At 39.1% G+C, this 17,638-nt stretch overlaps 1 protein-coding gene across 3 annotated transcripts in view; it reads left to right on the top strand.

Annotated features, from left to right (window-relative positions):
* The window catches only part of March1 (membrane-associated ring finger (C3HC4) 1, E3 ubiquitin protein ligase), a 59,562-nt gene extending 49,679 nt beyond the window's left edge, over window positions 1-9,883 (top strand). For 2 of the 3 annotated variants that reach the window (XM_013026238.1, XM_013026221.1), the window contains exon 4: window positions 8,744-9,883. In XM_013026238.1, coding sequence (XP_012881692.1) covers window positions 8,744-9,042 — 299 coding nt within the window. In that variant the 3' untranslated portion in view covers window positions 9,043-9,883. Of the gene's footprint in view, window positions 1-7,422; window positions 7,871-8,743 lie in introns of those variants that run through there. The other variant, XM_013026230.1, reaches the window with a different exon arrangement.
* The last annotated feature ends 7,755 nt before the right edge of the window (window positions 9,884-17,638 follow it).

The raw sequence follows: 17,638 nt of genomic DNA, 5'->3' as shown, positions 1-17,638 counted from the left end.
TGGGCCTGCGTGCTGTCCCTCAGATCTTCAGCCTAGTGCTCTACCACTTGAGCCACAGCACCACTTCTGGTTTTCTGGAGGTTAATTGGAGATAAGAGTCTCATGGACTTTCATGCCTGGGCTGGCTTTGAACTATGATCCTCAGATCTCAGCCTCATGAGTAGCTAGGATTACAGGCGTGAGCCACCAGCACTTGACTTAAACTACACTTTTTTTTTCCCCACATGTTCTCTGTTCTGAGGATATGGTTTTCAAATGTTATATTGCATGAGAACTAAATAAATACACCTGAGGGTAGGATCTTTTTAAAATAAAACTTTAAACCATAGGGTTTTTAAAAATATAGATATACTGCCCTAAATCAAGCAGCAGAATCTTGTGTGGATGGAAAACACCCCCCTCTCCCATCCCCCCCACACCCCACATCCCTTCCTGAGGCTAATTACCTGAAGACTCAGATGTTTTCCTAGCAACCCAGGGCACACCTGCTGGCCAGAGACCAAGTTACTTCTCTTACTTACACACCTGATTTACAGCCCAGTGTTTGAGGACCTTCGTTTGCTTTGAGGTGATGTAGCTTCATCATCTCTCAGTGGTCAAGCCTGACTTGGCCTGGACTCTCTTCTGGAGAGAGAGATGCAGGCACTTCTCCTACAGACCACTTAGAGGCAGCATTGCGCTTCCTCCATACACAATCCTCTACAAGTCACCCCTGAGAAAAGCCCTGTTACATTTACTTACTCTGGGGGCTGGGAAGGTGGCTCAGTGGTAGAGCACTTGCCTTGCATGCTCGAGGCCCTCGGTTCGATTCCTCAGCACCACATAAGCAAAAAGAAAAAAGCCGGAAGTGGTGTTGTGGCTTAAAGTGGTAGAGCTCTAGCCTTGAGCTGAACAGCTGAGGGACAGTGCCCAGGCCCAGAGTTCAGGCCCCACGACCGGACCCAAAAACATTTACTTACTCCGCTGTGCTTCTCAGTCACATGGAAGCTGGGATCATTTATTCTACAGTGAATAGTTAAATTGTCTCAACGTTAGCCACCCCCACAGCCCCAGAACTCAACAGACCCCTAGCTCTTGCATTTTTCTGTACACTGCTCTGGTTATTCTTAGGATTTTAGCTGACATTTCTATGCTGATGACCTTCCAGTGGTATCTCCAGCTCATAATGCACCCCAGCCCATGCATCTACTTTCTTCCTGAATGCCTTCATTGAGGGTCATAGGTCCAAACTCATAAGTAACTGCTACTTCTCACTCTGAAACCATTAGAAAGACACTACTACATCCGACAACCAAATACTCAGCTTTCCTCCTCCTCGTCCTCCTCCTCCCCTTCCTCCTCTTCTCCCTCCTTCTCCTTCTCTTCCTCCTCCTCTTCTTGCTTTTTCTTTTTCTCTCTCTCTTGTTCCCTCCTTCCTTTAAATCAGTCACCAAATCTCACATATCCTGACTCACATCACCCTAGAATCTAATTACTTCCACATGGACAAAATCTATGTGCAAGCCCTAATGTTTTTACTCAAAAACTGCAAACGTTTCTTGCCTAGGCTTTTGCCTAGGCTTTCTCTAGTTTTGTCCACTCTCAGCTCATGATCCATAATATAATGATGACAAATTACAAAACCACAAGTTGGATCAAATTCTATTTCCTCTTAACATATGAGCTCAAGCCCCAGAACCAACCGCAAAAAACAAACCCAAGTGTCGTGATGAGGGATCAGCTTTTATGTATGTGTGCACACGCACATGTATATACATATACACATAGGCATATGTATAATTCATAAGTTATTTTCAGTGCCTTAAAGTTCACTGAAACTAAAATGTGTTATTCAGGGCTTTAAAATTAGAAAGCACTGAATACCAGTGGCTCATGCCTGTAATCCTAGCTACTCAAGAGACTGAGATCTAAGGATATGGTTCAAAGCCAGCCTGGGCAGAAAAGTCCTTAAGACTCTTATCTCCAATAAACCACCAGAAAACCGGAAGTGGCGCTGTAGCTCAAGTGGTAGAGCGCTAGCTTTGAGCTGAAGAGCTAAGGGACAGGGCCCAGGCCCAGAGCTCAGGCCTTGTGACTGACAAAAAAGAAAGAAAGAAAGAAAGAAAGAAAGAAAGAAAGAAAGAAAGAAAGAAAGAAAGAAAGAAAGAAAGAAAGAAAGAAAGAAGAAAGAAGTCAATCTGGGACAGAGGCTGAGGCCATCCTTACAGAACAGGCCTTCCTAGGACACATGGATTCCTAGGTGGAATCCACGGCGACCACTGTGCACCCCATCACCTGTGCTGTTGCTCAAACTGTATTTGAAACCTTAGTTTCCAACAAAAACACTTAAAGGGAGTGTGGATATCTTGAAGTCCTTATGATTTTAATCTTCCTCTGGCATTCAAATGCTGATCCTGAATTTAGTTTTAAAGCTATTGGGGGAACACTGCATAATTCACAAGCTAACATATTTTAAATCCATCTTGAAAACCTTCAAAAATATATGAAGGGGAACAAATAGTCCTTTTCCACCAGAACTGAGGTTGACTATAAAGGGGCAACATCATTTGAACTGTAATGACAATGCTGAGAGAAAACAACATCATTCATGTGTTTTCAAATGTTATTTTCTTTTAGATTAAATTTGTTGGATGCCCTAGACAAAGTTTTCTTGCTCTATCTCCCTCTCCCTCTCCCTCTTCTGTCCTCCCCTCCCTCTCTCCTCCCTTTATCTTCTTTGCCCTGTGGTAAGCCCCACAGACATCCCCCCACCTCAGTTAGATGGTACTTGAAACTCTGGAACAAATTCCCCAATTTGTGCAACAATTATTCTTCCTACCTTAGCCTTAACTTTTGTTGATGAACACTTCAGTATAGTACTTGGTGTCAAAACAAAACAAAAATCTCTAAGACTGAAAAAATGACAGCAACAACTTATACTACAAGTTGATTGTGTCTTCTCCAAGAATTTGAGGTTTTTTCTTTCAGATTTGGGAATATTTGTATATCTAAAGAGTTATTTTGGCAATAGAACCTAAATCTAAACATGAAGTTCATTTGTTTCATGAACCCTTTATACGTATCCTTAAGATAATAATGTAACTGCTCTGTACCACAATCCATCTAGTGAGGTAGAATTTTCCACTGTGGTACCATGTTGGTGCTCAAAAAGCTTTGAATTTTAGAGCATTTGGGTTTAGGAAGCCCAGGCTATTTTAAGAGACTGACTGTAGGGACAGATATTAAAAGTTGCCCCAGAATGATAGAGAGCTCTTAGCATTGGCAAAATCTTGAGAATATTTGATGGCGGCTGCTGAATCAGTAGATAAGAGCATCCCAAGTAAAATACACAGAAAACCAAAGCTAATAAATACACTGTCTCTGGCTAGGTGTTAGAAGGCCAGAATCCTAATTCTGTCTTACTGGCTTGAATATGATAACCTCTTGGTAACACAATTTCTACATTCCTGAAACTAAAAATGTTGGATTTTGTGTCTTCTGTTGGTTCTTTGTATAATGTATTTGTCAGTACTTGATTTTGCTTCAGGTAAATTGACACATGTTCATATAAATAGCATGCATATATCATACATGTTTACCCCCAGGCAATATTGAAACAGATTAAGAAAAAGATAGGTGAAATGGCTGTTTTTCTTTAATTTATTCAATTGGAGGGAAGCAGCAGGGGTAGTGGGGGAGAAAATTCTCACATACATATATAACTCTGTATAACCTAAGCCCTGAGCCAAAAACACTCCCATTTAACAGTGAGATGCTTGGTCTAAATATACACTGTCCCTGCTCAACGAGGCAGGTTCTCTTCTCCTGTTTGGTGATTTCAAAAGGCTTTTAGACACACACCAGGTGCCTGCAGCCACATGAGCTACGACAGAAAAACATAGCGGATTTCAAAAGGTGGAAGAGACCTTACATATCTTTGTTTTCCAAATGAGAATTTAAAGTGATTTGCTCATCTCCAGCTATATTATAAAGACCCAGTAGGAGTCTTTTGGTTCTTTGACTTAAAGAGAAAACAGGAAAATGAGGCATCATAGTTGTCCCCGCCTGGGAGCCTCCAGGGCAGAATTGGGACCAGAATCTATTCTTAAAGGAAATACATTTCCTGAGACAGAATAATTGTTGCAGATGCACCTGGAAAAGTCCAGTGGTTACATTCCAATGAACTAGTCATTGTTCTTTGACTGGAAGCTTGGAATAAATGTACCCTAACATAGTCAGGACACGCAATTATTCCTTAAGTTTTTAAGACATTATTGGGGGTGTTTTGTTTTGTTTTGTTTTTGGTGTTGTCTGTAGTATTTTTCTGTCTTCCTTCCTTCCTTCCTTCCTTCCTTCCTTCCTTCCTTCCTTCCTTCCTTGCTTCCTTCCTTCTTTCCTTCCTTCCTCCCTCCCTCCCTCCCTCCCTCCATCCCTCCCTCCCTTCTTTCCTTCTTCCTTCCTTCCTTCCTTCCTTCCTTCCTTCCTTCCTTCCTTCCTTCCTTCCTTCCTTCCTTTCCTGGTCCTGGGGATTGAACTCTGGCCCTGGGCTCTGTTCCTGAGCTCCTTTTGCTCAATGTTAGCGCTCTGACACTTGATCCACAGCACCACTTGTTTTTTGTTTTTTGGGTTTTTTTTTTCTGCGATTAATTGGAAATAGAGTCTCACAGACTTTCCTGCCCAGGCTGGCTTTGAACTGTGATCCTCAGATTTCAGCTTCCTGGGTAACTAGGATTACAGGCATGAGACACCAGCACCTGGCTGAACTATTTTTCTAAATGAGAGAATTTCAACTACACAGGACACGCAGGGGCACTGGTAAGGAGACGCAAAGCTTGGCTGGCAGCTAACTGGAGTTCCCTCCTACATTCTGGAGGTTTCCATTTCCTGAGTCAAGGTAGGATTCCCAGGCTGAAGCCTCAGGATATTAGGGAGATCTGAGCAGTAGACATCAGTGAAAGTTCTGTTTTTAATCTCCAGCTTAATCAGCCAAAGACATGCCACAGTCAATAACTTATATCATGACGATAACCATTTATAGAACACTTTCAAGGTCAGGAACTTCTAATTCATTGGCTGCACAACACTAAGAACTCCATAATCTGAATATATACTCTTTAAACCTATTTTTTTGTTTGTCTTTTCTTGTTTTACACTGTGGATCGAACCCTCTGAGCTACATCTCAGCCCTCCCTCCATTTTTAAATGTTGTCACAGTTGACGTTGATGGTTTAAAAAAAAATCCCAAACTTAGTGATTTGAAACTATAGCTGTTCATTTAGCTCTCAGTTCTGCAAGTCAGTTAAGTATTTCTTCTGGTATGGACCAGCAGCATGGCTGGAATCATTCACTTTGCCTGCAGATAGCTGGTGTTTTGAATGTGACTAAATAATTTACAGAGTTTAAACCTTTTTATTCATTTTTACTTTTTCATTTTAAATTCTTTATATGTAGTTAATTTTGCCTGGACACCACAGTTTCTCCCATTTGCTTGTGTCTGAGTAAGAGTCCAAGGATCTAGAATGAGCCATTGATTTGTCTTCTGGTATTGTGTTGTCCCTTGCTCATTAAATAACATTTTCCAATAACTCATGTAACGACTTCTGTGTTCTGGAAGCATACTTTGAAGAAGTCATGTAGCATTTTGATTCCTCCAACTCTAAGTTCTGAAGCATTCAACAGCATCTTGAAGGACCACACTACAGTGCATCATATGCCTTTCCTGGAAAACCTATTAGCATGTTTATTGCTTTGGGATGGCATGTTCCAATGCTGCAGTCCTCAAGTACTGAATCAAATAGACACAGTTATAAAAAGGAGGCCTGGAAGAATTTAATATTCATAGAATGAGAATCAATTGCCCATTCTTGTGGAATTAGTGCTCTGGAATGGGAAGGAACCAATTAAATTTATTATGGAAGATAAGGTTCCCATTTCTTCCCAAAACAATGATAGGCAGAATATCCACTCCTGCCCAAGAATTCCCAAACTATATTTCCCATTAATGAATAGGAAGTAGATAAAGGCACAGTATATCTCTTAACTTATGGAAAATTCAATAGAAAGCTTTCAAGCACCAAGGCAACAGTAGAGATGCTTCTGTCTGCTGTTCCACAAATGAATTGGTGACTGAATTGCCTGAAGTATTTTTCCAAATTCTTCCAAACTAGAAAATAGAAAAAGTTTGACATTTCCCAGTGGTGGCTATTGCTTGGTATACATATTAGTGAGGACAAAATCTTCCTAAGGTTGTAGAAAGGATCCTCAGGATGTTAGACTTTTGTCTTCCCTTCTTTATCTCTGTCTTTTCTATTTTGTACATTCTTTCCTCTATGTAAAAGACAGCAAAGAAACTAAAACTACAAAACAGTGTATGAAGACAATTTGCTAAGTCTCCATAAAAGCAGGCAACTACTTCTTAGCAGTGAAATCCAGTGAGGTCCATTTTAGCATCTTTCTAGTGAGTTTTACAGGGTTAAAAAACTCATAACCACTCAGTAATAACTTATTTCATATTGACAATGAAAAATCTTGCCCATTGGACCCAAATGGCTTTGGTATGTACAGTTAGGAGACACTTTCCACACTAAATTCAGCCCAGACATTTAGTGGGAGCTTTGACTTTCCAATAACATCTAAATGAAGGATGTGCTGGGCAGAGGAAACCAATTCAGAGTTATCTAATAAAAGTAAGTGGAGAGAGCAGATTCCCAGAGATATCTCCTAGAGCGATAGCTCCTAGAGTATATTCGGCATTGTATTGCAGAGTATCCAGGAGCAGGTATAGCCTCTATTTACTGAAAGTCATCCAGCCCACCCTAATTAGTTGGTAGAATCCACTCTGAAAAGCATTTGTGTCTGCTGCTTCCTACTTTGGAGGGTTATTGTTCATTTGATTGTGTTAACATAGGCATAAACATACTATTTATTTCTCCATGTGTAAGCTTTGGCTAACAATCATGTTTTGTGATATTACTTCCATTGAGAGCAAGTGTGTGTTCAGGACACTGATTACTATGTATTAAATAATTTTTTTTAATCCTTGAAAATTAGGAATTAGGAAAAAAAATCCCTTGCACTTCCTTGCTACTAAAGAGATTTGATCCACTGGAAAACTAAGCCTCATTCCTGACATCAAGCAATTCATTTTACATCGATGTACAACAGAGCAGCATAATGCAACATCAACCATAGTGAGAGGTTTTTGTATGTCAAGTAAATTCAGAGAGATTCCCTACCCCTGCCCAGTAGTTCAAAGAAAGAGTTAGAGGTAAAGCATTTTAGAAAAGAAAAAAAAAAGGAAAAGGAAGTTTGTGTTCTAAGGTTCAAGGGAGTCAGACTTAATGCAAGATCTGCTTTCCAAATGGCTAACACAGCAGGTATTTATTTAATAGAAAAAATATGGGGAAAAATGACCATCATTAGTAAGTTTATATTTTCTCATAGGGTAAAGCAGACTGTTATCACAGGATTATCCTGTCCAGAAAAATTTTGACACAACTTGCCACATCAGCTATGTGAAACCCAAGAATAGCATTGTCTTTGCTGGGGATTCTGGAGCCTACAAGAAATGCCCACTGTTTTGGAGACAAGCAATTGACAGGGAACCCTATTACTTCTGATTACTCTTAGTGCACCAATGTACTTCACCATCACAGAAAAAGGGTCCAGTGTAAAGCAAATATCACTAGTACAAAAATATAAGTAGTAGAGTTTTATGACTCTATTCATGGTTACAATAAAAACTCAACATGAAACCATTGTGTGTTTGCAACCTGTAGTTTCTATCAACTTCTATAGTCCCTCCTAGACTTCACCCTACTAGCCTTACTTTGATGGGAAAGCCTCTTGCATAAAGCACCTCTGTATTATCCTAAAGTGTACATAGTGAACATTTATGTGGTTACAAAAGCTCCTATGAACTCATTCATAAAATGGTTTATTTTGTAAAGGAAAATGGCTTATTTTGTAAAGGAAAGTCCATTTTTCATAATGTTGATGGAAATTCAGAGAAAATTCAGACATCTAGGAACATGATGCTTGTTGGTGTTATGATACAGGATTTATGATGCAAATGACTAACTGCATGTCTTCAATCAAGAAATTCTCTGGTAGAAAAATGTGCTGCTCTTACATCTTAATTCCCTCTTCCATTTAGGGTCTCTGAAGGAAATGTGGCACTCATTCCTTCATCTGCTTAAAAGCATTTGAAATAATAACTAGAAATAAAAGCCAAAGCCAGTATCCAAAGTCTAACATGGGATCTGGGGCTTCTAGTTGCATGTACTTGGAACTGGGAGAAATGAGATCATTTGCATTGATCAATGAGAACAAGTTTTCCGCATCTGTAATTTTAACACTATATATTTAGGATATCTGAAAGTAGCTCAGCTTATTTGGGTTACACATTTTACTAGTTGTTAAAAATGTATCTCTGTAGAGCGCTTGCCTTGCATGCATGAGGCCCTGGGTTCGATTCCTCAGCACCACATGAGCAAAAAGAAAAAAAGCCAGAAGTGGCACTGTGGCTCTAGTGGTAGAGTGCTAGCCTTGAGCTGAAGAGCTGAGGGACAGTGCCGAGGCCCAGAGTTCAGGACCCACGACCGGACCCCCCCCAAAAAAGAATTCTATAATAAACAAAAGAGCATATTAAAAAAAATGTATCCCTGATCCATGTCATGTGGCAGACAGGTATAATCTTTCAAAAGGAATGAGAAGCAAAAACCAAGGAGATAACATTGCCTCTTTTTTTTTTTCAATTTCAAAGGTGTCCTTGAATGGCCATTCTGGACAAAACTGGTTGTGGTGGCCATTGGCTTCACAGGAGGTCTCGTCTTCATGTACGTACAGTGTAAAGTCTACGTTCAGCTGTGGCGCAGGCTGAAGGCCTATAACCGTGTCATCTTTGTGCAGAATTGCCCAGACACTGCCAATAAACTGGAGAAGAACTTCTCGTGTAATGTCAACACGGACATCAAGGATGCTGTGGTTGTGCCTGTAACACAAACAGGTACAAATCCACTGCCGTCCGCAGAAGCTGGGCCCCCTGAGGTTATACCAGTTTGATGGAACTAGCTGGGAGTTTCTTCACTGGAGGATATCTTGCTACCCCTCAGCCACTACACACATCACAAGGGATCCTGCATTATTCACTCCCTTATCTTCTCCCTCTCCTACTGACTCATTTTTCCCCCTTACTTCGCTCAAAAGAAAAAGAAAGGAGGAAAAAATAAACCAACTGACCAGGATCCTGTGAAGCAGGGTCAAAGTGAGATGTGGAAACAAGAAGCTTGCCTGGAGAGTGATTGTTAAGACAATAAGGAAACATTGGCATAAGGATTGCTTATGAATGAATGAGTGGACACGATGCTCTTTGGGATAGCTGGAGAAAAGTTCAAGAATACAGACTTGGATTACAATGTGTGTTTCTTCTTAGGGCCTCAACTGGAAATAACAAATGTATTTGGTCTCAAACCTGAAATTGTCTCCTTTATCCCTCTCACCTTGGAAGCAAACTTGGAGGATGTGTATTTTGATAGACTTTGACAGCTGATTTTTATGGGTATAGTGGTGTCTGGTATTTTGACAGATGCATGTTTTAAAAAACAATGGATGCAAGATACATTTGAAGATAGAAACATTTGGAATTATGTTTAAATCATGAACAAAAGATTTACACAGAAATTTGAGGGTAAACTAGCCTTGTTTAATACCCTCTCCCAAGTTGAAATCAGCTTTCAGGTATTTTATCTGATCTTTTGAATACAGTGATGTCCAAAAGGCAAAAGCTAGGAATGCAGGTCACATATGTAAATTTTGAATTTCCTAGTACATGTTGAGCGCATCAGTAGCTCATGCCTGTAATCCTAGCTACTCAAGAGGCTGAGATCTGAGGATCATGGTTCAAAGCCAGCCTAGGCAGGAAAGTCCCTGCAACTTTTATTTCCAATAAACCACTAAAAAGACAGAAATGGAGCTGTGGCTCAAGTGGTAGAGTGCTAGCCTTGAGCAAAAAAGCTCTGGGACAGTGCCCAGGCCCTAAGTTCAATACGCAGGACTGGCACACACACACACACACACACACACACACACACACACAATTTCCTAGTAGCACCATTAGAAAAAGTAAAAATGGCTTAATTTTGATAATTTTTATTTAAGACAATATATACAAATGATTTTATGTTATCAATGTAAAAATTATTGAAATAATTTATACTTTTTTTTTACCAAGTCTTCAAAATCCTGTATGTATTTTATAACACACATCCATGTTAATTAGCTGAATTGGATAGTAAATAATTAAAGTTATAGAATAAGCCTCTGCTTCATTTAATAGTTGAATATTTCAAAACAGCAGCTCAATCTATTCTTTTACTTAACAATTTTATTTAAGGGTGATAATTTTTAAAAGTACTAGAGAAGTATCCTAGTTTGAACTAAATGAAACTGCCATTTTTCTCAAGGGTGAAAACAACCAGAAGCATAGAAAAATTAGTCAAATTGTGAAATTAACTTATTTGCTACAATAAAGCAATTATGATAGGAAAATAAAGATTAAATATTTTTATTATTAAATTAAAGGCATAAGGTTTTGTTTTAATCCACAGAAGATGTCAACTTGACAGATCACTAATATAACCAAGAATTCAAGGCCCTAGTCCCCTTGCTTAGTTAAGCAAAAATACTCAGCAGATTCTATGGTGTGTAAAAAGTTAGGTTGTTTAGTTTGGGCCACTATGATGTTCTTCAAGTATTCATAGGAAACTGGAGTATGAATGGTACTAATGTGAGCTAGATTAAGAATTGTAAACATAGCAACTTGTGAAAGAACAAATGTCTGACATAAAAAGAAAAGTAATTTTTGTGAGCTGTCATATTTATTGTCATGCAAGGGGCAGAGATGGCCCTAAGAACCAAAGCATGGGTATGATGTTGCACAGACTTGGCTATCACATCAATGCACTTTGTAATTACCAGTGTGTGTGTGTTCTTCACAGTTTAACAAAGGAAAAGTGGGAAATAACCTTTTAATGAGGAGACAATATGGATATCAGCAGAGGTGGGCACTGAGTCCAAAAATGGTCCATTCCTAGACTTAAAGAAATGAAGAAAGGGAAGGGAAGGGAAGGGAAGGAAGGAAGGAAGGAAGGAAGGAAGGAAGGAAGGAAGGAAGGAAGGAAGGAGTCAATTGTGTATATGTCTGTGTATTCATGTGTATATACAGGAGAGAAATGTTAAAGTATTCAGTAAGGAAAGAAAAGGCTTAAAACTCATCTAAAAATGGGGAGGGCATGGAATAGATGGACAGAGACAAACAAGTGGAGATAACTAGATTGGACCAAAAAAATCACCCAAATAAGTATATAAGAGGCAGTTATATATATAAATTCATATATATATATATATATATATATATATGAACCTTAAACAAATTAAAACTTTGCATTAACTTCCTCTTAGGTTTCCATTTTAAAGACTCAAGACACACCTGAACAATAGAGCTGTGGGTGATTTTAAAATGGTCCGCAAGGAACTAAAGTTGATTTTGTTTCCCAATGGTTTAGCCAATTGGAAAACCAATGATTTTCCAATATGTTGTCTGCAAATATATATTCCTGGGGAGAAAGTATAGTCACCATCACATAAACAATGTTGATTCCTCTTTTGTTTGTACAGGAATGAATGAAAAGCATTATTGAGCTTAATTACTCTAGAAAATACTTTTTCAAAAAATAGATTAAGTGCACCTCTCATTCACAGTGGGAGATGATTGGCTACAATAAAACCACTGTATCCAGGGGTGCACTTAGCATACAGTAAGCATTCTAGAGAAAAATAAAGACAAACTGCTGTATTAATGATAAAGGATAAAATTATGCTTTAAAAACTACATCTAAAATTTTGGAATTCACTTTCATAGGCTTGGCTCTAATCAAGTGAGAAAATATATACAGTTCCCTAACAGCTTAAAAATCAACATTTAATTCTACTGTATTTGACCTTCCAAAACCCTAAGCTGGGTATCACTTAGTAAAATTCACTACAGCAAATTTCTTTGCAAAAAAACGATGTCTATGGCTCAGGCAATCTGAAATGATTACATTCACTTAAAAGCTACTGTTAACTATTTTCTTCTGACATTCTATGTGGCAGTGGCATACTTGCCCCCTTCAAACAATGAAGATTTGCATTTGTGATCATACATTTGGTGAACTGATTTGCCTTTTAACAAGAAAAAATGTTGTACAGAATAATAATCTTTTAGTGTAAAGAATAAAACGAAACTGAAACAAAAGACTGAATTTAGAAATGAACTTAGTGTTTAAAAACTCTAGTTTTTAAATGCTACATGAATTTATAGCATTGGTAATACCAAAAATCAGATATTGATGATGTTCTTTGTTTAAACTAAAAACTGTCAATTTTATGATACAGAATGAAAGATTAAACTGAAAAGGAATATTTGAACATTTGTAAAGCAGAAAAGTAGATAAAATTTAAGCATGCACAAAAAAGAAAAACAAATAAGTAATCCCAATCATGTAGCAATTGAAGGCATCTTTTTCAAAGGTGCTACCATTAAAACTTACTTGGAGCTGCTGTTCTACATGATTATAGTCCTGGCAAAATGGCCTCATTAGTTGTATTTCTTGTTTTGCAAAAGACTCTTGGAACTACCCTTCAAATATATACTATGGCTGGGAAAAAAATAGCTCATTAGTGGGACACAAGTGGTTCACACCTATAATACTAGCAACTCAAGTGGCTGAGATCTGAGAAACACAGTTCAAAGCCAACTTGGGCAGGAAAGTCCAAGAGACTCTTATCTCCAATTAAACACCCTCAAAGCTGGAAAAGGAACTGTAGCTTAAGTGGCAGAGTGCTAGCCTGGAGCAAAAAAGCTCCTGGACAGTACTCCTGCTCAGGCCCCGAAGTTCAAGCCCCAGGACAGGCACCCCACCCCCCAGTATCACACACACACACACAAAAGCTAATCAAGATAATGACATCTTTAAGAGAAAGCATAATGAAAAATGGGAAGATTATTCCATCTGCCAGGCTAGTTACCTTTCCTTGCCTTGTTAATGAATATTTTGGAACAAGAGGAAGTCTTGAAACTTATTACTATCATTATTATTGTACTTGTTATAGAATAATTCTGTAAGGATTATACTTTAATTAAGAGAGATGAAAACTTTTCTTTCCTTAAATCAGCCCAATGGTGCTATTTTACATATCAATACAGTTGACAGGAAGTACTGTTGTTTTTTTTGGGCTGCAGCATTTCCTCCACATTTGAAGACAGCCCATTCTGAATTTGGATATCACATCAAGACAAAGGAGAACATAATTATTTTAATGGTGTGCAATTTTAGAGATTGAGCATTTGTACTTTTTCAGTTTTACATAATTCTCTTTCGTTACCAACTTACTGTGTGTGAACAATGTGCACTCAGAAAAAACTAAAGAAAATAATTGTCTGTGAAAAGACTTTGTATATTAAACAAGTGATCCAAATCTTTGTTGTAGTTTCTATACGTTTTGCTATTATACTGGGATTTCTGCACATATTATTTGCAACATTCAAACCCCCTTAATACCTACATTAAGGTGTTAACAATGGAGTGGAATTTTAGGCAGGCCCTGAACATATCTGTAATTATTTTAAAGTAAATATATACTGGAAAATCTTGGATATCATCAAGAAGAATAAATAGATGCATTTACCCACAGAAATAATATAGATAGGTTGGGGCTGGGAATGTGGCACAGTGGTACAGCGTTTGCCTTGCATGCATGAGGCCCTGGGTTCGATTCCTCAGCACCACATAAGCAAAAAGAAAAAAGCTGGAAGTGGCTCTGTGACTCAGGTGGTAGAGCGTTAGCCTTGAGCTGAAGAGCTGAGGGACAGCGCCCAGGCCCAGAGTTCAAGCCCCACAACCGGCCCCCCCCCAAAAAAAAGAAGAAATAATATAGGTAGACTTTCAAAACTTATTTTTTTAAGTTTAAGAAATATCACAATACAACCTAGAAGATTTTCTTATAAATAAGATTCTATAGCATAGTAATATAACTGTACATTTCTACTCAGAGATCATAAATGAATGATAATTGCATTGATGAAAAAAAAAAACTTACAAAGCTGGGCACTGGTGGTTCATGTCTGTAATTTAGGTACTCAGTAGGCTGAGATACGGGGATTATGGTTCAAAGTCAGACCAGGCAAGAAAGTCCATGAGAATCTTATCTCCAATTAACTACCACAAAACTGGAAATGGAGCTGTGGCTCAAAGTGATAGAGAGCTAGCCTTGAGTAGAAAAGCTCAGGGACAGCACCTGGGCCATGAGTCCAAGCCCCACAACCAATACAACCAACAAAAAACTTATGAAAACACTATTCCTCTAAAAGAAGTTTGATGGTAGTAACACACACACAAAATCCTTTTCCAAAGCCCCAGCTGCTTTTTCTTTTTTCCTTGTGTGTGTGTGTTTTATGTGTGTGTGTGTGTGTGTCCTAGGGCTTGAACTCAGGAACCTGGACATTGTCTCTGAGCTTTTTTGCTCAAGCCTAGTTTTTGTTTTTTTTTTTGTCGGTTGTGGGGTTTGAACTCTGGGCTTGGGTGCTGTCCCTCAGCTCTTCAGTGGTAGTAGCGCTTTACCACTTGAGCTACAGCACCACTTCCGGTTTTCTGGTGGTTTATTGGAGATAAGAGTTTCACGGACTTTCCTTCCCTGGGCTGACTGTGAACCACGATCCTCAGATTTCACCCTCCTGAGTAGCTAGGATTACAGACGTGAGCCACAGGCGCCCGGCTTCAAGACCAGTTCTCTAACACTTAAACCATGGCTCCACTTCTGGCTCTTCGGTTTACTGGAGACTAGAGTCTCATAGATGTTCCTGCCCAGACTGATTTAGAACTGCAATCCTCAGATTTCACCCTCTTTTTTTTTTTTGTCGGTCGTGGGGCTTGTACTCTGGGCCTGGGCGCTGTCCCTCAGCTCTTCAGCTCAAGGCGAGCGCTCTACCACTTGAGCTACAGCGCCACTTCCGGTTTTCTGGTCGTTTATTGGAGATAGGAGTCTCACGGTCTCTCTTGCCCGGGCTGGCTTTGAACCGCGATCCTCAGATCTCAGCCTCCTGAGTAGCTAGGATTACAGGCGTGAGCCACCAGCGCCCGGCTATTTCACCCTCTTGAGTAGTCGGGATTACAGATGTGATCTACTGGTGCCCAGCAAAAGCCCCAACTTCTAATCCTGAATCAGAATGAACAGATCTCCTGGCTCCATTGGCCTCCAGGCCTTTCCACTAGTCTGACAGTTTGTCTGAGTTCAACCATCTGCCCACATTGGCTATGTAAACGCACAGCCTCCTTTCTCCTACCAAATTCATCCTCCTGGACCAGTCATCACAGTCAATGAATCCTGAAAGAGGTCACAGGATGGACATTTCCAAAGTTAGGAAGAATGTGAGGGCAGGGATATCTTCACTAGAAAGCACTAACTTTAAGCTCAGACCCGAGGATGAAAACAACAAAAAAAAGTGATATTGTTAAATTTGTAAAAACTCTGACTGGCTATGCAGGCAGAGGGAACAAGTCTTAACTGGGAAATGTTGAGCAAGAATACCCAATTCAGCCAGCAAAGAAAGAAGATCTTATTAGAAAAACAGTCACCGAGGTGATACAAGGTGGGAAAGATGTCATCCTTCCTTATGCCTCCTTCCACAGGAAGATACAGCCAGCAAGGCAGCCTGGTGGCGTGCAAAGTGACAAGAGGTAAGACACAATCTTGAGATGCTGAGTCCCTACAACTCTAGTTTTATGGCCTGTGGTTGTATGTGAGTTGTGCTGGAGATGGAAAGTCTCATCCTCGATGCTTGTATCCAAAGTGAGATCACGGGACATTTTTCCAAGTAACAAAGCTTTACTTTGGCTAAGTGAATTACTCACCAAATCATCAGACCCCCAGCAAGAAGAGTAAGAATGGTGGTAGAAAGCCTAGTTAGGAAGGGACCTTCTGTCGATATAGCTATACAAGCTCAGGTAGGGCTAAAAAGATGGAGATAGCCTTGGTTTTTACTCTCATTCTGTAAATGTAAAACCAGGTCAGAAGAAGGGACAGAGAGAAAAAAACAAGAAAGAGTTACAGGAATATTTCTTTTTTTTTTTTGTCTGTTGTGGAGCTTGAACTCTCGGCTTAGGTGCTGTCCCTCAGCTCTTCAGTGGTAGGCTAATGCTCTACCACTTGAGCTATAGTGCCACTTCTGGTTTTCTGGTGATTTATTGGAGAGAAGAGTTTTACGGACTTTCCTGCCTTTGAACCACGATCCTCAGATTTCACCCTCCTGAGTAGCTAGGATTATAGGCGTGAGCCACCGGCACCCGGCAGGAATATTTCTGATCAATAGTCTGTTAAGATACAAGGATCTGGAATGCAAGTAGGAATGATTTTTCCCTTGGAAGAAGAAAACACATTGCATTCTTTAACTCAAAAGCTAAGATCATATAGGCTTTTGTTTTATAAAAAATTCTGTAAGAAGTCAACAGCCGGGAGCTGAGTTGCTAGGATTAGACTGGGAGCAGAGGATTATAGTTTGAGACCAGCCTAGGCAATTAAGTGTTAAGAGTCTCATCTCCATTCAACCAGCAGAAAACCAGTAGAGATATGGCTCAGGTGATAGAGCACCAGCCTTGCACAAAACAAAGCTAAGGTTCAGCATCCATGCTCTAAATTCAAGCCCCGGTATTAACATACACACAAACAGAGCCAATTACTTTTCATTTTATGACCAAGGGCTACGTAAAATATCTTATGAAGATACGCTACTGATATAAAGGACAGTCTAAATAAATGGGAAAAAAGTAACAGCACAGACTGAAAGAACCTGATTTATGAACAAGTATTAAAACATCACATCACTCTAAAGACAAGTTGTCTGTTAGGCTACTCGGACACAGTCAAGAAGATATAATATTGATTATTATGCTCTTACATGGAAAATCCATTCATTTAACAAATGTTTAAGTGTATCTTACTTGTCATATTTTTTGAGTGTGTTGACAACAAAGAAAAAAACTAGAAAAAATAGGGAAAACCAGGTTTGAGGGGGTGAAGCATCTGTGGCTTTGATAATTCATCCATCTATCACTGTAAGCTTTTAAGTATCAGACTAGATTCTTTACTCTTAAATCTTTTCTTGACTAAAGTCTTTAAAGCCATTTTAATACATGAGTCACAAAGAGTTACTAACAATTTAAAAAGTTATTAGCTTCTTATATCATAAAAACTATAATCTTTACAGATTACAAAAGCTGATGATCACAGTTACATCTCTAGACTGATTTGTACCAGATCTTCCATTTTATTTGAACTTTATTTGAACTTATGAACTGTAATTGTCCCATCTGTTATCCCTAATTTTACTTATTTAGGTGATTCTCCTTTAGGTCAGACTTATGTGGGTGATTTCTTTTCTCCCTTCGATCAGATTGGCTGAGTCAATCAATTTTGTTTATCTTTACAAAATCTAGTATCTTGAATCTTTTGTGTTCTCTTTTGCATTTAACCCCTAATTCTATTACATAATAATATGACCAGATACAGGAGTTTAATTTTCTTGTATTTGCTGTGACTTCCTTTATGTCCTAGAGTATAATCT

The sequence above is a fragment of the Dipodomys ordii genome, unplaced genomic scaffold (genome assembly GCF_000151885.1).
Source record: "Dipodomys ordii isolate 6190 unplaced genomic scaffold, Dord_2.0 Scaffold4, whole genome shotgun sequence".
Taxonomy (NCBI): Eukaryota; Metazoa; Chordata; class Mammalia; order Rodentia; family Heteromyidae; genus Dipodomys; species Dipodomys ordii.
Note: the sequence above shows the minus strand (reverse complement) of the source record. Positions and strands in the feature narration are given on the sequence as shown.